This window comes from Ictalurus furcatus, chromosome 13 (assembly GCF_023375685.1).
Source record: "Ictalurus furcatus strain D&B chromosome 13, Billie_1.0, whole genome shotgun sequence".
NCBI lineage: Eukaryota > Metazoa > Chordata > Actinopteri > Siluriformes > Ictaluridae > Ictalurus > Ictalurus furcatus.
The window spans coordinates 10222607-10244518 of NC_071267.1; the positions used below are offsets into that span (position 1 = coordinate 10222607).

The 21912-nt window shown below is 39.4% G+C and overlaps 1 protein-coding gene across 2 annotated transcripts; it reads left to right on the top strand.

Annotated features, from left to right (window-relative positions):
• The first annotated feature begins 320 nt into the window (after window positions 1-320).
• map2k4b (mitogen-activated protein kinase kinase 4b) lies at window positions 321-21633 on the top strand. 2 transcript variants are annotated; one of them, XM_053639658.1, is made up of 13 exons: window positions 321-706; window positions 11492-11527; window positions 12082-12114; window positions 14338-14440; window positions 14541-14715; window positions 14900-15019; window positions 17079-17198; window positions 17290-17341; window positions 17614-17741; window positions 19000-19077; window positions 19208-19356; window positions 19452-19497; window positions 19679-21633. In XM_053639658.1, the coding sequence occupies exons 1-13, from the start codon at window positions 583-585 to the stop codon at window positions 19790-19792; spliced, it is 1278 nt and encodes a 425-aa protein (XP_053495633.1). In that variant the 5' UTR covers window positions 321-582; the 3' UTR covers window positions 19793-21633. The 2 variants fall into 2 exon arrangements, with proteins under 2 accessions (XP_053495633.1, XP_053495634.1); XM_053639659.1 differs by lacking the exon at window positions 12082-12114.
• Window positions 21634-21912: the final 279 nt, after the last annotated feature.

Here is a 21912-nt window from a genome sequence, read left to right on the forward strand (position 1 = left end):
GGCTCCAGGTTCCCCGCAACCCTGTAGGATAAGCGCTATAGAAAATGGATGGATGGATGGTCGGGTGTCCACAAACATGGGCCACATAGTGTACATTCCCGACCCACGACCAGTGTTTGTTTCCGACCAGGATAAAGCGCTTACTGAAAATAAGTGAGTGAGAAAATGTCCCAGTTCGACTATATGTGAAGGGTCTCTGCAGGCCTCCACACACATACTGGTGCAATATGAAACACCAGGGCAGTTCAGACCTTTATTTTGAAGTGACATTTCTCCGTCTCGGAAATGTCGTGCTGTGTGGCTGTCTGTCTCTGCCCACTCCACTCATCTCATCTCATCATTAACAACACCGAGCAGCTCATATGGAGCTGGATTAACCTTCTGTCCTCTTTCCTTACGTGAATGATGTGTTGATTTATGCAGGATCTCTCCCAGTACACCTGTTTGGAATATTGCTGCCGTTCACTCTTCTGTGTTTTTTTTTTTTTTTTTGCGGTTCTGTTGACACACTCTCTCTCTCTCTCTCTCGCTCTCTCTCACACTCACTCACTCACTCACACACACACACACACTCTGTGAGCAATGGCGACTCCCAGTCCTAGCACTAACTCCCCAACTTCATGCAATAGCATGAGCGCGGCAGGATCCCCGCTGCAGCATCACCAAATGCAGACTCAGCACCTATCCTCCATGAGCAGTATGCAGGGTAAGGACACGGGTTTATTTTAAATAACCTGCCTAGCTAGCATGATATAACAGTTTGCCCATTGCTTGCATAATCACGGTTAGCTACTGTCACTGCGTCTGCAGCACACACGGCGCTAGCGTTATCTCCGTTAGCTGGCTGGCTAACTGATTAGGCCTTAGCCGTAGTGCTTTACGCTAGCCAGCTAGCTTATTTGCTACATACATATCGCAGCGGTACATGTTTGTAGCCGCTTTGAGTAGAAATGAAACACAGAATGAGGTTGTGAAAAACTAAGTGTACGGTCAATGATTGATTGATTGATTTAATTATTTAGCCTATCGCTGATGAAGTTAGCTAGCTGGCTAACTGCGTAAACACTGCACTGCTCCGGTCACATTCTTATCGCTGTTTCTCCGGGACATTAAACCCGCTATAAATGCCGTAAAAATGATATCCACAGCGGTCAAACACACGCTGTGCTTATTTACATCATTTAAATATTTTGGTAAAGCAGCAGTTCAGTTACAAAAGAAGGAACACTGACTGCTTTCACGTTACTGACTTATTGGGTAGAGTAATAGATATTTTGTTTAGATAATTTGCTTCCTGACGGCAAACTAACAAAGTCTATCACATAAGTCTGTGTGAATGTTGGGGAATGTTCTAGAAACCCTGGATCTTTGCTCTCTGTGGGTTGTATTCCCATAAAATGTCTGTGTGTGTGTGTGTATGTATGTATGTATGTATGTGTGTGTGTATATATATATATATATATATATATATATATATATATATATATATATATATATATATGTGTGTGTGTGTGTACGTGTATATATGTGTGTGTGTGTGTAATGTCACTTAGTATTTATGGGCTTCTAAGGCTTAAATTGGTCACCACAGGTTCCTCCTATTGTAACTGAAAATGTTGTATATTTCTCAAATACTTCACAGGTTTTACATGTATGTGTGTGTATATACACAGTCAAGTTAAACTAAATTCAAACAAGTTAAAGTCTGGCCAAACAAATTTAATTGACACATTTGTGCCTTTCCTGGTAAAAAAAAAAAAAAAAGAGAGAGCTGGTCTGACTGAGCTATCAGCTGCCAAAACACAGGCTGAGCTGCTCAGGCGGACGCACCATCGTTGCCAGCTGCTGCATCATAGACAAGTTATTTTTGAGAAAATAACACAACAGTGGGTCAATTGGGGAATCTCAAACATTTCTTGTTCGGTTTAGTTGAGTCATAAGGACGCTGGAAAATAGCTTACTAGTTGGTAAAGACTGCGTACCAGTTTGACCAACTCAGCCTGTGTTTTGGCTGCTGGTGGAGGGTCAAACTAAGCTGCATTTTTCAGCAGGGCTAATCATCCAACAATATTTGCTGTTTGAGGTTTTTTGTTTTTTTAAGGTACAAAGGTACTGTTGCTAAGTGGACGCTTATGTTTTAAATGTATCAACTTGACTGGCACAACATTTTACATTCAGGTATCACTGACATCTCAGAACACCAAGACTCGACAGGTGATCTCTGACAATTCTAGCTGCAGGCTAAGTGAGTTAATTAAAGTTATATGAATTCTCGAATTCGAGTAATCAGAAAGTGTTGATTAATTTTCTATAACAGCAGCTCTGTCAGTAGTGGTGGCTGTAATTCAAACCACAGGTTTGTGTTGATATATTATTATTACTAAGTAACAGCTTACTCACAAGACTTGCATGGCAGACACTCTATATAACTATAAACAGATTTTGTTTTTTTAAAAATTGTAATTTATCAAAGAAAATGGTAGATATTGTTAATGTTAATGATATGGTAAAGCATTCTGTAAGTAGACATTTATTAACAATGGAAGGCGTGGAAGGAGTTTCGGTTGTAACACCCTGTAACAAGTTTTTATGACATGGGAACATTTTCAGGACGGACTGATGAAGGAATGACTGTTTATAGCTGTTTTTAATGTATGCGATCACAGAAACTCACTTGTCTCTTGGACTATCCACAACGTTAAATTTAACTATAAATGGCTTTTAAAAAACCTGCAATGTTTCGTTCATTAATAAATTAAAAAAAATAAATTGTTGGTGAATCAGTGTGGTTTAAGAGGAATAAAATGCGTTGAGACATGCTAATCAACATTTGGGTGGTAACAATAACTCTGTTTCATGTTGAAGGATATCACACCACCCTGTCGTGGATTCCTTTTTTTCTACAACATGTCCCGTCATGTTTTATTCCTTACTTCAGAACAACAGTAAATCAAGCAGTTGACTTAGTTTGTGTAGTGTTAAAGGAGACCTATTATACCTAGGGATGGGTACCGAAACCCGGTATTAAATTGACTCCGGTGCTAAATTATGAAAGAGCTGTGGTATGGATAAGCTCTGATGCTATCGGCTCTGCTTTCGGTACTGGAGAGATTAAGAAAATGTATGTCCTATTTATTATTGCTAAATAAACGTTATCTTGCACGTTTAAAATGAAGACATTCGTCTGCATTTTTGTTATTCACAATCCAGAAGTGAGATCTCTTGTGCACGGAGGCTGTCTGTCACACGCAACGCGAATACTCCCGCTTCATACGTAGAGTGACGATGGCGGAGAGAACCATACGTTCAAAAGTGTGTTTACATTTCAGTAGAGTTTATGCAGACAGCGCTCGTTGCCTGCTAGGCAGTGGAAACCTTTGCACTTCTCTGTCTGCACATAATGCACTTCTGACAGATTGCTTGTGTTTCTATCCTTACAAGCAAAAATCTTGTTGCACTTTTTTTTTTGCATCTATAAAAAGTAATGCATAAATACTTATATAATATAAACTTATATATAAAATATAATATAGTATTTATGCGTTACTTTTTATAGATGCAAAAAAAGCACTGAATTAAACTACAGTTCTAAATGAGTAATATATATTCTGGTGTGTGCCTGTGCGTATTTGGTTCTTTTCAGTCTTATATAACTGGACAAACAACTGTGTAAAGTTTTAGTCTTAAGTTTATATTTGTAACACTCAGTTTGTGGATTTTATTTTAAATAAATGAAAAAATGGCACTGAAAGTTTGCCCCCATCAGATTATAATAATAAACATATTTTATATAAAAAAAAATGAAGCAATGTTAATTCTGTCCTCAATTTCTTTCTTTTTTTCATTAAAAAAAACCACACCACACAAAGTACCGATAAGAATATCGTTAAAGTACTGGATCGGTAAGAGTAGTTATATCGTTAAAACCTTAACGATACTTATCTCTAATCATGCCCCTTTTTACAAGATGCAATATAAGTGTCAGGTGTCCCCAGGATGTGTCTCAAAATACCCCACAGATAATTTGTTATACAATGCTGTAAATGCCCTTTTTTTGGGTGGAAGCAAAAACATGCTGTTTTCGTGTGTCTCTTTAAATGCAAATGAGCTGCTGTTCCCCACCCCCTTTCTGGAAGAGGGCTCTGCCTTTACAGCTCGTGCTTTGGATACTATGGCAACAGCAGATCAGGAGAACCATTATCCATTATAGCAAGTAGGGATGTCACGATACCAAAAATCTAGTAGTCGTGACCGATCCCACCAAAAGTACATGATACTCAATACCAAAGTCGATAACACGGTGTGGTATAAAAAATTTTTTATTAAAAACTCTCCTGGAGAACATCCTCCTCGGGCTGATACTAGCAAAAAGAGATGGGGGGGGTATTTTAGTTATCAAACACTGTCTGACAATGAGTGGAGGCTACAGTGGAGGTGCAGCACTCCTAAACGCACGCACGCACGCATGCACACAGACGCACGCACACCCACCCCTTATACTCTGAATGCAAGCATTAGTTTAAATTCACTGATATGGTGGCAGGCCAAAAAGATTTATTAAAAGCATGAACATTTAAATAATTATTAGTGTCATTAGGCTACATTTAGCTGACAGGACACGGGCTGAATGGCGATGCATGGTGGCCCATTAGGAGGCAGTTTATAACATTGCAATGCGTTAGCGTCGTTAACAAATAACTGGCTATTGCTAACATTACATGGAGCATAACGTTAGCTGGTTTGCCACAATGCAGCTGCCTCAAACAAACATAATATAGGACCGTCTTTCAGGTGTGTCGCCAAATTCCAGGTGTTTCCTCGCTTTGTTTGAAATTCACGATAGCATCAGTTGCACACCGACTTCACAGCATCAACTATATGTTCGTTGTTATCCGCTTTGAATTCGAAGTGTTTCCGTATTCCATACCACATTTCCTCTCAATGAGTCGGGGCGGAGCTAAACTTCTGTAGTTTTTCCCGTGTGCTTGTACTTTTTGTTCTTCTTCACCACTTGTGGACCGACTAAACACTTGTGTGTATTTGCTGCCCCTTTCAGGTCCGGAAGAATTGCAACCTCGGTACTTGCATTAGAAACGGTACTAACACTACTGCAGAAAAACAAGTACCATCACCTTTTAAGAATGTTGGTACAGACTTGGTACAGAAATATCGGTTCTCGTGACATCCCTAATAGCAAGTGTGTATAAGAAAGTATAAAGCTGTACTCCTGTAGTGTGCCTGAAGCGTTCTCATTGATAGCTGTGTACTGACACTGTGCAGCTGTGGTGAGTCTGTCTGGCAACCAACATCCCTCGTGGTACTGATATGTGTAGATGTGCTGGCCTTTGAAGCTGGATCAAAAACAGTTGGTAGTGATCCATGCTTGAGAACAATTTTTTTTGCAAATCCTCCTTTATATATTTATAGTTTGCAGCCAACAACAGAACACTTACAAAGCTTACGAAGCTGAGACGTTGTTCTTATCACCGTAGCTGCTCCAGCGCAGAAATGGTGGCGGACTGTGTGCAGCTCACTCAGGGGAGGAGCTATGCTAATAAGGCAGAGCTCTTCACCAGTCATGGGCGGGGCCTGTTCCAATGTGACCTCACGTTAGAGAGAAAACCAAAAACGACTCGTTTTGAGACACTGTTTGTGATTTATGGGGAGAATATATAATTAAAAAAATGGGAGTGGGTGGATTTTTACCGTTGTAGGGTGGTTGTGTACACACGCTGCCGACTCACATTTATGTTCAAACACCATGTAAAAGTGAATTTTGCATAATTGCAGGTCTCCTTTAATTATGATGCAACTCATTGATGGAAAAAGTTAACTTGAGGCTGTCTTTCACTTTAGCTTCTGGTAACGTAAGGTTACTTTGCCTAGGTATTAGGTATGTAATCACATATTAAGCTTATACATTTTGTGATGTATATTTAAACTTGTACATTACATTTGATTGTATGCTATTCTTATTCTTAATATGGTAAGTCGTTAATAACATTTCAATGAGAGTTGTAGTGGATTTTAATATCAATAAGAGCACAATTGTTGCTGAAGAATGGACTGTTTATTATTCTGTATTGATTTATGATTATTATTTCTGTCTGGCCATTTATTTAGCTACATCCCACTGCTTTGCTGGCAGTTTTCTTCAGTTGTGCTCGTTCTAGATATTCACACTTCTGATATAGTATACAGTGGTGCTTGAAAGTTTGCGAACCCTTTAAAATATTCTATATATCTGGATAAACATGAACTAAAACATTATCAGATTTTCACACAAGTCCTAAAAGTAGACTAAGAGAACCCAGTTAAACAAATGAGATAAAAATATTATATTTGGTAATTTATTTACTGAGGAAAATAATCCAGTGCTACATATCTGTGAGTGGCAAAAGTATGTGAGCCTCTAGGATTAGAAGGATTAGTATTAGAATAAAACCCTGTTTTATTTAATGAACAGAGATTTATTAGTCTGATCTTCACAACACATGTTTGTAGAAATGTATCATGGCACGGTCAAATGAGATTTCTGAGGACCTCAGAAAAAATAGTTGTTGATGCTTATCAGGCTGGAAAAGGTTACAAAAGCATCTCTAAAGAGTGGACTCGAATCCACAGTCAGACAGATTGTGTACAAACGCAGGAAATTTAAGACCATTGTTACCCTCCCCAGGAGTGGTGAACCAACAACGATCACTCAAAGATCAAGACGTCTAATAGTTCACGAGGTCACAAAGGAACCCAAAGTAACTTCTAAGCAACAAAAGGCCTCTCTCACGTTGGCTAATGTTCATGTGTCCACCATCAGGAGAACAGTGAACAACAATGGTGTGCATGGCAGGGTTGCAAGGAGAAAGCCATCGCTGTCCAAAAAGAACTTTGCTGCCCTTCTACAGTTTGCTAAAGATCACGTGGACAAGCCAGAAGACTGTTGGAAAAATGTTTTGTGGATAGTTGAGACCAAAATATTTGGTTTAAATAAGAAGCGTTATGTTTGGACAAAGGAAAACATTACATGCCAGCATAAGATCCTTATCTAATCTGTGAAACATGGTGGTGGTAGTATCTTGGTTTTGGCCTGTTTTACTGCATCTAGGCCAGGAAGACTTGCCATCATTGATGGTACAATGAATTCTGAATTATACCAGCCAATTCTGAAGGAAAATGTCAGGACATCTGGTCATGAACTGAATCTCAAGAGAAAGTCGAGCATGCAGCAAGACAATGACCCTAAACACACAATTCATTCTACCAAAAATGGTTAAAGAAGAATTAAGTTTTATGGTTTTGAGTGACTGTAGAGTCTTCATAGAGTCTTAAGGGATCTTTATGGGATCTTTATGTCTGTGTTGAGGAGTCTGAGGGATGGCCTGAGGGAAGAAGCTCCTCCTGAGCCTCTCAGATTTAGCCATCAGGCTGGTGTAGATGTCATGCAGAGAGGGGTGAGCAGACCCGGAGATGTGCTCAGCTAAGCCCACCACTCTCTGCAGGGCTTTGCAGTCTGGGATAGAGCAGTTTCCATACCACCGCTGAGATGCACTGAGTCAGTAAACGTTCTATAGCCAAAGTACAGAAAGTTTTCAGGATCGCTGGGGAGCCCCTGAATTTCCTCAACAGTCTCAGATGGTACAACCGTTGGCTGGCTTTGATCACCTGATGCGTCCAGATCAGGTCCTCAGAGATACCTGAAGCTGCTCACTCTGTCCACGGCGGTCCTGCCGATCTCGATTTGGGTGTAGTTTCCTCTGCTGCCTCTTGTTTATGTCCACAACCAGCGCCTTGGTTTTAGTGACCTTCAGGGAGAGGCTGTTAGCCTGGCACCAAGCTACAAATTTGTCCACCTCGTCAAGGTAGGCGGCCTTGTCGCTGTTGGAGATGAATTGTGATCCGGCAACTGTGTTGTTGATAGAAGTGGAGCTGTGAGAAGACATGCATGACTGTGTGTAGAGAGAGTTGAGCAGGGGGCTCAGGACAAAACCTTGGGCTCCGGTTCTCAGGTTGAGGGAGGTAAACTGGCCCACTCACTACTTGGGGTCTGCCTGTGAGGTAGTCCAGGACCAGGTGTCAAAGAGGGGAGCATTAAGGCCGAAGTCCCTGAGCTTGGAGGCCAGTCTGTGTGGGACTATGGTATTGAAGGCTGGGATATCGTCCATAAACTGCAGCTTCACATAGTTCTCTTTGTTGATGTCTGCATGGGACGGTGGTGTGAAGGACCTGAGAGATGGCATCCTCAGTAGAACTATTGGGGCGGTCGACGAACTGGAGTGGGTCGATGGTGTCGGATGGAGGAGCAGATGGAATTTTTGATAAGCCTCTCAAAAACCTCAATGACAAGTTATGTTAAGACTACAGGACGATAATCATTTAGGCAAGAGGGCTTATTGTTCTTATTCACAGGAATAACAATAGATTTTTTTAAAGCTAGCGAGGACCACACACTCAACTTGGGACTCGTTGAAGATAGACGTGAACAGACCAGCTGGCTGATCAGCGCAGGTTCTCAGCACTTTCCTGTAGGGCTGCACGATTATGGTCAAAATGATAATCATGATTATTTTGGTCAATATTTAGACGATTATTTATCACGATTATTCATTGTATATTAGGGACAACGTATTTTTATTGCACTTTCCCATTTAAATAAACAGACCGCTGCTTTCACCTCCCTGTCGTGCTACATTCCTGCAAATGTACAAATCTTTGCATCAAGTAAGACTGATCCTTAAAGTGCATCATCTCGTAGAAGCAAAGTATAAATAAAATTGTACTTAAAATATAGGATAATTTTTAAAAAAAAATGCCATCAACTAAATGAAAATATGTAATCAAATATAACAATATGCAGCTAAATGAAAACAGTTCAGGCGAATGCAGAAAAGGCAATAACAGTGTTTACAGGAGGAGAGACGCAGACAAATCACCCAATAGAGCGGTGCAGGGATGACGTCATTTTGTACCGGAACCCAGAAGTTAGCATCACACTGGTTCCCGCAACAAAAACACAACAGGATTTTCACATAGGCTTTTGAATTATTGCAAAAAATAATGTGATCAACAAAAGTTTACAATACTAACACTTTTTTTCCATCAAGATAATTTTCACAAATCAACACAACTTTTATGAAGTTTGAAGCCTAAATACAATCGCCAGAAATAAACATCTAACCGTACGCTATAAACGAACTGCACCATGGTCACTCGACTTCAACGTCACCATCACCAAGCTTCCCACAACTTCTCCAAACTTTTTTTAAAACCTTTTTCCATAATATGGATTTACTCTGTGCATGAATCTTCAGCCACGTTTTTTTGGGGGGGGAATTGTGCACAGCATACCTGAACCAGTTTATCTGCAAAGATTTTTCCTGTTCGGCGTGATGTTAGTGTCATGTTTTCCCCTCGCGCAAGCACTGGAGCTCGCAGCGCGCTTCCGGGTTATTTAGTGACTTTCTACATGTTCATTTCTTATGATTTCTGTCCTGTCTCCGCCCTTATATTGTCATTGGTTGTTCCCTTATACGTCATTAGTCTCAGCTGTTTTGTGTTCACCCTTAGTCACGTTTGTCATTTAAACCCCTCGTGTCTCTTTGTTCGACGCGAAGAATTGCGTCGGAGAAGCTTTTTTTTCCCGTGTACCAAGCTTTTGTTCATAGTTTTGATCGTATTCTCGACTTCTTTGTTTGATTATTGTTTAGCCTTGTTTATGCCTGTTTGCTGATCGCCTGACCTTTTGCTTGTTTTTGACCACGCGATTGTCTCACGTTTTGGATTTGTCGGCCTCGCTTCAGTAAAGCTCTTATCTGCACTTGCATCCGTCCTAAACCCTCATTACGTGAATTAGCAACAGCCTTTCCAATACACGTATAAGCTTTAAAAAAAAAAAATCATGAGCGAGGTTTTACTGGTGTATTTTATGTTATAGAATAAAATGCGAGAAATATTTTGAGCTTGTGTTCACCACAGACCTTATTTCAGGCTTTTAACCAAAATCCCATTAAAAAAAAGTCATTGATTTCGGGATGGAACCGAAGGGAGAAAATGCTAACTCGTTTCCGGGTTTTGGCATTGGGCGGCTGTGGATCAGGTTGTAGGGCGGGTTGTCCACTAATTGTAGGGTTGGCGATTCGATTCCCGGCCCACATGTGTCCTTGGGCAAGACACTGAACCCCGAGTTGCTACCCATGGCAAGTTAGTGCCTTGCGTGGCAGCTCTGCTACTGTTGGTTTGTGTGAATAGGTGAACGAGACAGTGTAAATCACTTTGGTTAAAAGCGCTATTTAAGTGCGCCATTTTACAAAATGACGTCATCCCTGCGCCGCTCTATGGTGATTGGCTGCAAATTAAGGAAGCACTTGATTTGATCTGCAGCGGAGTTTTCTATGAGCGGAGGACGAACTTTAAACGTCAGTATAACAGTCAGTCATGTTCATGTAATCGGGTGTTGTCAAAATTGCAATCGAGATCAATATTCAATTAATTGTGCAGCCATATGATGTGCCTGCTGGTAGAAGTAGCAGGATGAATTCTGAAGTGTATAGAGTTGCTTTCTGCTCGGATTCAGTCAAATGCTGAACATTTGATAGGACGTCGCTTCACAGTACAGATGGATAATAACCCAAAACATACCGTGAACGCACCCCAAGAGCTTCTTAAGGCAAAATAGTTACATGTTCTTAAATGTCTGATGACCTCAACCCAATTCAGCATGCTTTTCACTTTCTGAAGACAAAACTGAATGGAGAAAGACCCACAAACCAGCAGCAACTGAAGGCGGCTGCAGTAAAACCCTGGCAAAGCAACTCAACAGAGGAAACATGGTATTTGGTGATGTTCCTGGGTTCCAGGTTTAGGGCTTTGCATCCAAATATGAAAAATAATCCTCATATCTATGATTTATTAGTTTGTCCAATTACTTTCGAGTTGTGAAAATGGAGGGATTCTGTAAAAAAAAAAAAAAAAAAAAAGCTGTAATTCTAAACGGTTAATGCAATAACGTTTTTTGATAAAGCCTCTGAGTTAAAGCTGAAAGTCTAGACTTCAATCACATCTTGATTGCTTCATTTCAAATCCATTGTGGTGGGGTACAGAGGCGAAAAGTCTGTCGTTGTCCAAATACTTATGGACCTGGCTGTATATGCGGTAGCTAGCAACAGTGGCTAATATGCCATCTGTCGTTTTCCTTCTGTGATTGAAAGTGTTTGGAGTCACTGATGAAGAGGTGTATGTTAATAATACACCAGTGCTTGCGATTGCACCATCCACTGTGAATGATTCTTATCCATTTGAATGGTAACACTATCAGATCAACCCTAATATAAGATTTTTGATGACGTGATCTCAACGATGACTGATTAGATAATTCTTTTCTTTTTATTTTCTTCTGTCACGAAGATCTTATAGCCACATGAGTCTAAATGGCATTGTTACTGTTTTCAAGGTGGATTTTATAACCATGTAAAAAAAAATGTCTAATTTATTTTTACAGAGTCCAACACTTGCTGGAGGTGTCAGAATGAAACAGGTATTGTACTTTTTTTGTTGTTGTTTTTGGCTTTAGCATTTTGATTTTTAACCAATTTGGGTTACACCAATGCTACATGGAAAGTGTTTCTAATTTTCTGTAGGGATGTGGCAGAAATAGGTCTCGAGTAAAAGAATAATTTTTGCATGCACGCCATTTGCGTCCATGTGGCCACGTTGATTTACATTGGAACGTATTGGACACTTTTACTACATCTGGTGTAAAGCTTAACGCCCATTTTAGACTCCAGGAATCTTGACTGGTCATCGGGGCATCAGTGCCTCCACAAGCCTCCACAGTAAGAGCAGGGATTTAAAAATGTCGCCAAGCATATCCAACCATATATCGAACAAAATGTTCTAACTGTATGTACAGTGGTTGTCAAGCCATTTTCCTAAAATGAGACGAAGTAGTATGACAATTTCTGAATAGTTCATTTGATGTGAAAGTGTTTGAGAGGAAAAAGAAGCTATTCACACTTCATTCTAGTGGCTTGCAAAATAAATCTTTCCTGCAATTCCAAAAAAAAAAATTGTTGTCGTTTCCTGCTGCAGGGTTTCAGATAAATCTGTCTGGTGCTCCTCAAAGTAAGTCCTTTTTTCCTCTGTTATTATTTTTGTTTTTACACCTTTATATAAACAGTGTTGGTCACTTCTAATGCAAAATAAGGAAATGTCTTCACACTCAATATAGTGTTGATTGGCTCTAAACATGTAATGTCATTTGAATTCAGTTTTTTTGGTAGAGTTAAAAAGGTAATCGTTAGAATTTGACCAATTATTAGATTTAACCGATACAGATAACTTAAGTTGTGCAGTACCTGCCGATAACCGATTAATCACCCGATAGTTTTTTTTTTTTTAAACTGATACTGAATGAAAACACTTAAAGTAAAATATTGCTGAATAGTTACAAAAATAAACAGTGCTGACTGTACCTTGAAAATGTACTGTACTTTTTCAAGTAAATAAATAAATAATGAAATAAATATTAATAATATTAACTATGGATAAGTAAATAAAAGATACACATCCGGACTGAACCAAAAAGTAACCCTCTAAATAACAAGTAAAAATGGAGACATCCAAAACGAATCAAAAAGCACTTCAAATAACACAACAAAATTTGTTCGAGATATTTTTTTTTTTTGTTTTGGCCTCTAGAGGCCGCTCTCATGCTGTTTAATGACCGTGAACCCTTCTCAGACGCTCCTGCAACAGGGAAAAACTATCGTTGTGGATTTTTTCTGATAACTGATTATTTGGATATTGTGCTGTAGAAACAACACGGTGTGCAAAGTGCAGAAAAGGAGAATGCATGTGTGTAAGTGCAAGGCGAAATCTGGCATCTGTTCCAGAAAGCAGGTTTTGCGAGTTAACTCGGGATGAACATAATCAGGATTTTTCCATTCCAGTTCCAAGGATTAGGTGAAATCCGCATCATGTACCATGACAGTTTATGTTCTGAAGTATGGCTGCAACTAACGATTATTTTTGATAATCAATTAATCTGTCGATTATTTCTTCGATTAATCGATTAGTTGGTTTAAACGGCCATTTTTTTTTGTATTTTTTTCAAAGAAACATTATTTTGTCCTTCAAACGTTGTGCAAATTGAAGGTTGTGAAAAAGGTATTAAATGTGTATATGTGGGCCATGCTATACATTGTGCAAAGGATTTTTAAAAGTATTAACATTATATTTTGAAAACAAAAAAACAACTGCTTGTCCACAAGCTTCAAAGCAGAAGTTAAATCACTATATTAAAATGCTAAAAAAGAAAAACAAAAGCACAAACTAAGTGTTAACTGGTAAGAGGTTAAATTTTCTGCAGTAACACACACATTCACTCATCTGAACACAGTAACATGTTACTTTATTCTGTAAATGTACAACATTTCTTACGCTTATATACAATTACATGTTATAACCCCATTACAGCTACTGCTCTCATAAACACAATTACTTTTGTTTCTAAATATATCAAACAACATATTTTAATCAAAATGAATATTTTATTCCGAGTTGTCGCGCTTCCTTTCTATTGTGCGCTGTTTGATGCGTATACGTGGACTCGTGCTCGTCCAGTGAAGTTTAAGGGAGACTCACTCGCTGTCAGGACGAGGCTTTATGTAAAATGGAAATACTGGCGAGAATTTCTAACATTTATATATAAGGATATAAACGTAAAAATGTCATTTCTGCACTGAAGAAAACATGTCTGGAACACATTAAACAGCACACGCATCTGTCACAGCATCTGACACGACAACCCACGTTAATACACTTACGAGTTTGTTTGAAACGCTTAATATAGAACATTCTCGTTTTGGATGATCTGGATGGTGCACTTTTCCCACAGCAGCAGCTCACTCTGTGACCTCCGCTGTTTCTCAGACGTGTTTAATTCATAGAACTGCGTTTTTCACCGTTCTGAAGTGACGTCACTAACTCGGGGGTTATCCACAGTGACGTCACTGACCCAACTAATCCAGATTGAAATTCGCTGTCGATTATTTTAATTATCGATTAGTTGTTGCAGCCCTACTCTGAAGCTAACCTGTAAAACAGCACTTTAGGTCAATCAAAGCTTGACCTTGTGTGTGGGATTTGAGGTGCAGAGAGTACCGTCATGTTTAATTGTGTGTCAGTTATACATGTTGTGGCTTTTTATCAAACATTTTACTGGCATAGAGATTCGACTGATTGTCCTGGATTAGATTTAGGAGTCTAGGATCAAACTGTCCAGATGTCTGTCCAGATGTTCTGGATTGTGTGTTAATGCAAAGTATAAATGGTTCTTGTTCCCAGGTAAACGTAAAGCACTGAAGCTAAACTTTGCTAATCCTCCGATTAAACCGAATGCAAGACTCCCCATCGCATCAGCCAATCCTTCTTTCCATAACCCACACATGTAAGTGACTCAGAAATCATTTTCCTGTCTGAGGGTTTGTCGTTTTTAGCTGTGTTGATTTAATTTTGTTTGTGATGTGTGTGCACTTGCGCTGACACAGAGAGAGACTGCGCAATCACAGTATCGAGTCATGTGGAAAGCTGAAGATTTCTCCTGAGCAGCACTGGGACTTCACTGCCGAAGACCTGAAGGACCTGGGCGAGATCGGCCGAGGAGCCTACGGCTCGGTCAACAAAATGGTTCATAAGCCCAGCGGTCAGATCATGGCTGTTAAGGTAGGATACAATACACTGTTTTAAAAAAATAAAATAAATAATATTAATAAAAAATCATCATATGGACAATTCACACAAAAACAGGAGCCTTGCAAGAAATATTTTCTGACAAAAGCCTAGTGGTAATACTCAAGGAAAGAATTACGTCTGTGTGCTGCATGACAGTTGTGTGTTTGTGTTGCAGAGGATTCGTTCCACTGTTGATGAAAAAGAGCAGAAGCAGCTGCTCATGGATTTAGACGTGGTTATGAGGAGTAGCGACTGTCCCTATATCGTCCAGTTTTATGGGGCTCTGTTCCGAGAGGTGAGCTTATCTTTATCAACCATGGACTGTATTGGACTCGCGGGCTGTAAGGGGTAAATGTGAGCAATGAACATCTCGTATATACCATATTATTAACCCTTTGACCTTTATAAAAAACCCTCAAATGTGATCTTTTGTAAGGGCCAGTTGAAACACCGAGACATGCGAGCAAAAAGGGAAATCAAAAAAGAACTGGGTCTCTTTTGCATTGGTCTTTGACCCAAAAACAAACAACTAGAAGGCAACACTGGCATAACCTTTGTTTTTTAAAGTGCTGGAAACAAAACTTGTATAATCAAATACACTCATTGAGCACTTTATTAGGAACACTATACTAATACTTGCTAGGGCCTCACTTTGCTCTTAAAACAGGCTTCATTTTTCATGGCATGAATTCCAGATGTTAGAAACATTCTTTTGAGATTCTGGTCCATGTTGATATGATTGCGTCACTCGGTCCCTGCAGATTTTTCAGGCGCGTTTTCTTGCTGTGAATCTCCCGTTCTACCACATCCCAAAGGTGTTCTATTGGATTCAGATCCGGTGACCGGGAAGGCCACTGAAGAACACTGAACTCATTGTCATCTTCATGAAACCAGTTTGAGACGACTTTTGCTTTGTGACATGCTGCGTTTTCATGCTGGAAGTAGCCATTAGAAGATGGTAAATTGTGACCATGAAGGGATGCACATGGCCAGCAGCAATACTCAAATAGGTCGTGGTGTTCAAGCGATGGTTGATTGGTATTAACGGGGACCAAAGTGTGCCAAGAAAACATTCCCCACCTGACGTGGTCTTCTGCTGTTGTAGCCCATCCGCCTCAAGATTTGACATCCTGTGCATTCTGAGATGCTTTTCTGCTCCCCACAATTGTCAGAGTGGTTGTCTGAGTTACGGTAGCCTTTCTCTCAGCTCGAACCAGTCTGGCTGTTCACCTCTCTCATCAACAAGGTCTTTCCGTCCGCAGAACTGCGGTTTTTACTTTATTGCACCATTCTGAATAAACCCAAGACTGATGAGTGAAAATCCCAGGAGATCAGCAATTATAGAAATACTCAAAACACCTCATCTGGAACCTACAATCATGCCCCCCCCCCCCCCCCCCCAATATTCTGATTTTTGGCGTGGACATTATCTGAAGCTGGTGGCTCGTATCGGCATGATTTTATGCATTGCACTGCTGCCACACGATTGGTTGATTTAGATAATTGCATGAATGTGTAGGTGTACAGGTGTTCCAAATAAAGTGTTCAGTAAGTGTACAAACCAAGTCAGTTCTCACTGAAAGCGTTTCAGAAGCATTTTCACTCGTATGTATTACGCAATATCAAGCGGCTCATGTATTAGAGCACCTCCGCTCGTGTTTAAACTTTCAATTCTAGCGGTTACTGAAGGATTTCTTTTTATTGTGTTGCTTGACTGTGTGCTATATCTTTACTGGGAGTATATTAGAAGGAAAAATGCACAGTCCTGTAGTATTAAATCTGTGTGCGCCACGTTTACCCATAAACCCTCGTTCTGCATCTCAGAAGTATAAATCGGCCCTAATAAGAGCAATCCTTTCTCCATCCGGTGTTCTATTTTAATATACGATACATATAATACAGGGTGTCTCAAAAGTCTCCATCACAGGGGAGCATGTTCGCCTGCACCACGTTGGTCGTGTCTTCGTCAGTGGATGTTGGTGGACGTCCACTTCTTGGTCGGTCCGCAACACTTCCAGTCTTTTTGAATTGGTTAATAAGTTTGGCGACAGTGTCGTGTGTGTTTGTGATGTGCTCGCCACGTTTCCTGTCCAAGTCCATCTCAACCTTTGCGACAGCTCCAATCCAGCCACGAAAATGATTTCAATACGTTCTTCTTTTGTTAAAGGCATTCTCAAAGGCTCTCTGAAGGAAATATATACATATAAACTAAGTGAGACAAATTTGGACAAAAAAAGTGTTAATTTCTCCAGTGTATGGTGACTTTTGGGCCACACTGTAGTGCGTACAACCTTTTGCCTAGTTTCCGAATACAAACTCTAAAACACGTTTTCCTCTTTTCATCTCTGTTACAGGGTGACTGCTGGATATGTATGGAACTTATGTCTACCTCGTTCGACAAATTCTACAAATATGTATATTGCTCATTAGATGATGTCATTCCAGAGGAAATATTAGGCAAAATTACATTAGCGGTGAGTGCATCTTACCTTATGCCGTTTTAAGTGCTGTGTTGCTGCCAGTATTTTAGGATTCTTCATTTTTTTCCCCTCAAATATATTACAGACTGTGAAAGCATTGAATCACTTGAAAGAAAACTTGAAAATAATCCACAGAGGTGAGTGTTTGATATGCGACATTACAGTGAACTGCCACTAGGTGGAGCTGTCCTATTAGTAAATTGACCTGCTGTGAACTAAAAATGCCCGATTATTGTATGCTGGCTTGTACAATGAAGCGCCAGATATATTAACAATAATGATACGTTACTAAATGTATAGATTACTGAAGGTAGAGCTTTTGTACTGGAGTGACTTAGAGTGATCTGCTATTACGGATTGAGTTGACTTTTGATTTCTTTAAACATGCTTTTATATTTCCAATTTGTAGACATCAAACCCTCCAACATTCTCCTGGATAGAAATGGCAACATAAAGCTGTGCGACTTTGGGATCAGTGGACAGCTGGTGGACTCTATAGCCAAGACTAGAGATGCTGGATGCAGACCTTACATGGCTGTGAGTCAGCACATTGTCACTCGCATCTCACTTTAACAAAGCTTTCTGTGATTGTAACGCCATCCTTTTTTATCACGCGTGTACAATGCTGCAATTACGAGTGAATGAATGATCGTGTATGTATAATGTCATTAACATTCAGTAAGCTTTTAATAAACGTGTTATGTAATACTTGCATGATTTTATGTTTTATATTACGTTAAAAATTTATAAAACACTATGGCTTGTGCTGTACTAGGAAAATAACCAACAGTGGGGTAGTATGATGAGCTTCCTGAGGTGTTTTACTCCTCTTATCGGTCTTATCGGTTTTTTGTGAACGTTGCAGCCAAATATGCTTTTTTTTTTTTTTTTTTAATTTGCAAAATTACAATTGCACAGAATTGTTTTTTCGCAGTGATGTTTGTTGGTAAATGAGACCTTTTAGCTGTACTCATGTTCGACGCACGTGTATCGATGAGGGCTTTGACTGAATGCGCTTGTGATGTCACATGACGCATCTTGTCCCAAATCTGTGGAAAATCTGCGGTAATTTTGACAAATTGCAGGCTCCTCCAAATATTGCGGACATTGCTTGATTTTGTGTTAATCTCTGCAGTCGCAAAATCCTGGAGAGACTGCCTTATACCACAGCAATTTATCAACGATTACATTGTCCCAATTAAAGTATGGTGTGCCATTCTTTTTCTTTATTTATAGTTGCATTTAATAGGTATATTTAATGGTGTGGAATGCCAGCAAAACAAGATCTCCCTCACTTTCTCATGTCCGTCTCTCTCTCCCAAATCCACCGCCCACCCCCGAAAAAAAAACAAACAAACAAAAAAAAACAATCCTGAGCTGGAAAACTTAAAGGTCCATCATACTACTCCCTATTAATAAGCCATAAAAACAATAACATTTTTACAGTGGCCACATTAATATAAACCTGCTCTTTGCCTTGTAGCCAGAACTCCAGTCAGAGCTGCTGTTATAGAAAATTAATCTGACCAATCAGATTTGAGAATTCAGTTGCGCTGTGGTACAAGTAGTTTTACTGTATTGGTGTAAAAACATTTTCCAAATTGTATTATTTGTATTATTTCCTTCTTATGTTTTTTTTGGAGCTTGCCTGTAACGGTGCTTGGAAATTCAGTTGTCGTGAATAAAATCTCTCTCTCTCCCTCTCTCTCTCTCTCTCTCTCTCTCTCTCTCGATAAGAGCAGCATTCCAAACATTCCAACATCTGCTTTTATTGTTGTTATTTTTTCTTGTACAGCCCGAGAGGATAGACCCCAGTGCTTCTAGGCAAGGCTATGACGTGCGCTCGGACGTTTGGAGTTTGGGAATTACGCTGGTGCGTGATTACTTTCATCACTGACTGAATGTTTTTCATATTAATAAAGGATTGAGTTGGTGCATGAAATAAGTATAATATGTTCACATGTCATGTGTATCGTTGCATGATTGTTTCTCTCCTCCTTCAGTATGAGCTGGCCACCGGCCGCTTCCCATACCCCAAGTGGAACAGTGTGTTCGATCAGTTGACACAGGTGGTAAAGGGAGACCCTCCTCAACTAAGCAACTCGGAGGAGAGACAGTTTTCTCCAAAATTTATCAACTTTGTCAATCTCTGGTGAGTTTCCCAGCTTTCTCATGGTGTTTACAGGGTACAGAAATGCAATACTGTAATGCAACAAGGGCTGATTTATAAACATTTTGTTTCCTTAGTCTTACAAAGGACGAGTCGAAAAGGCCAAAGTACAGAGAGCTTCTGGTAAATATGTCTCGTGTCTGATTGCAAATACAATTGTTGAATATTTTTCTGGCAATTCTTAAATGATTTAGAAGTTTGACTAGAATTCCATTGTGTTTTTATATGTACCGTCATTAAAGGTACTTAATAAAAGTCGGATCTTAATATTTAATTATTTCTTTCTCTTTGCCCCGTCCTGTAGAAACACCCGTTCATTCTGATGTACGAGGAGCGAGTGGTGGAAGTTGCCGGTTACGTGTGTAAAATCCTGGATGAAATCCCTGCCTCCCCCAGCTCTCCCATGTACGTCGACTGATTGCGTGTACGTCACCCCGAATGCAACGCAACGTAACACGGCAGCCGTTTGGCACACCGCATTGTCCCGTTTCTCGGTTCCACACTGCTTTTAAGGATCGACACTCCCAAAACATTGTGTGCAATATGGATCGGCTTTTCATCTTCAAAACCATTAGTGTATTGGTCTATAAAACACGCTTAGAACAATAAGAAGAATAAGAACAATAATCCTTTGATTTGAGGTGCGATATTTATTTTTAATGCCACATTTAATGTAAATGGTTCGCTGAGCGCATTCTAGAAAATTAGAACCAGACTTGAACTCCTTCATTCAAGACACACGTCATGTTCACGGGAACGTAAATATCTACTTGAAAGTGACACGAACAACAGGAACAAGAAATCGCCGAAGCAACAGGTCACGTCGCTATCCGAATAGAAAGGAAACGCCTACCATGTCGTATACCGTCTAACATTTCTATGATAGGATGTGTCATTTAGAGCAATATCTGTAGGTGTAAAGCACAGCTTAATTGTGGTCTCACTTTCCGGAAGAGTACGCAGAAGTATCGTCGTCCGTGAAAGAATCCGTTACAAATGGTCGGATCATTTCGTCTAGACGTTTCGCTCCACACACGGGGGGTCTTTTGTGAAATTCCGACATTTCATCAGAATGATTTCTGTGACGCGTTAACGTCGTGGAAAAGACACAGACGACACTTAGATGCAGTCTGGTACCATTTGACAGATCAGTTGGTAGGTTGAAAGATTAAAAAAAAAAAAAAACAACAAAAAAAAAGTCATCTTTAAAGTAGTTTTGTATAAATATGCAGCTTTAACTCACCAAATTGTATTGAATGAATTTAAAAAAAAAAAAACCCCTCCCAGTGGTATAGTGTACACTCTTGCAGACACGCCTATCTTACTGTAAATGTAAAACAGTTACAGTACACGTCCCAAAATTCCTAATATGCTACTTTATATTTTGCCACTTTTTCCTGAAGATGGCTCTGACATCTTTGCTTGTATATGCATTCTGAAAGATGTTCGAATATCACTGTTAAGGTTACTCACTTTTAAAGAAATGTACAACACTTTGCCAAAGCCGTCTTTTACTAACTGATGTAATAGGACATCTGAAATATGACACTATACAGCATTGAGAGACTTGGTGGAAAGGATTCTGTGTGTGTGTGTGTGTGTGTGTGTGTGTGTGTGTGTGTGTGTGTGTGTGTGTGTGTGTAAAATAGAGATCATCTGCCACACTTAAGATGTATCACTGACCTAAGAATGCTTAACTCTACATCCTTTTTTTTTTTTTTTTTTAAATAGGTGTACCTTAATAAAGAAAATCCCAATTTTGAAAACAATCTTTCAACTGTACAAAATGGCACCGTAGTAGAATATTTAATATTAGAAGGGAAAATTATGGATTTTATGTAACGTTACTTTGTATCGGTATAAAGAGTGGGAAATATCTTCAAGAATTGTTCACACTGTGAAAAGATTTTAAGTGTATACATTGTGAACAGCAATCTGTAAAAAAAAAATTAAAAAAATAATAATAATTTTTAAAAAAAATTGTAATTAGAGGATATGCAGGGATATTGCCTTATGTCTGCTTTTGGAGATATTAACCTCTGACGGTCTGAGCTATTTGTCTTCTTCACTTCACATATTTAAAGGATATTGATGAAATCGTAGTGTTCTTGTAGTAATGATGAGCGATAAGTATCTGCCTGCAGGTCAGTTGTGATAAGGCTAGGATGTGATTGTGACCTTATCGAACTTTTTTTTTTCTTTTTCTGTAAGGTCTGGAAACAAATGGACTGAATGCTAGAATAAATCCTATGAATTAGCCTCTTCTGGTGTACTGGCTGTTTGTTTGGGAGAATAAAAACTCGTTAGTGCCACAGGGTCCAGGGTGTTGGGTTGAGCTCAGGTTATTTTCTATACGCATTTTTTTCCTACATCTCCAAAATATGATGGTGTTTTCTTGTTAAATGATCCATATATGTGAATGAGTGTGTTTCCAAGGTGTATTTTATCATGTTCGTTGTTCCTGGGATAGACCATGAATCCACCTTGACCCTGACCTGTGTAAAACGGTTATTAAAGATGAATGAAGACAACTGAAGT

Bases quoted from the DNA above. Each gene is read 5' to 3' on its own strand.
- map2k4b (XM_053639658.1), top strand. From the start codon at position 583: ATGGCGACTCCCAGTCCTAGCACTAACTCCCCAACTTCATGCAATAGC. The intron at 14,716-14,899 runs GTAGGATACAAT...TTTGTGTTGCAG, and splicing joins GTCAGATCATGGCTGTTAAG to AGGATTCGTTCCACTGTTGA. The intron at 19,498-19,678 runs GTAAATATGTCT...CCCGTCCTGTAG, and splicing joins CAAAGTACAGAGAGCTTCTG to AAACACCCGTTCATTCTGAT.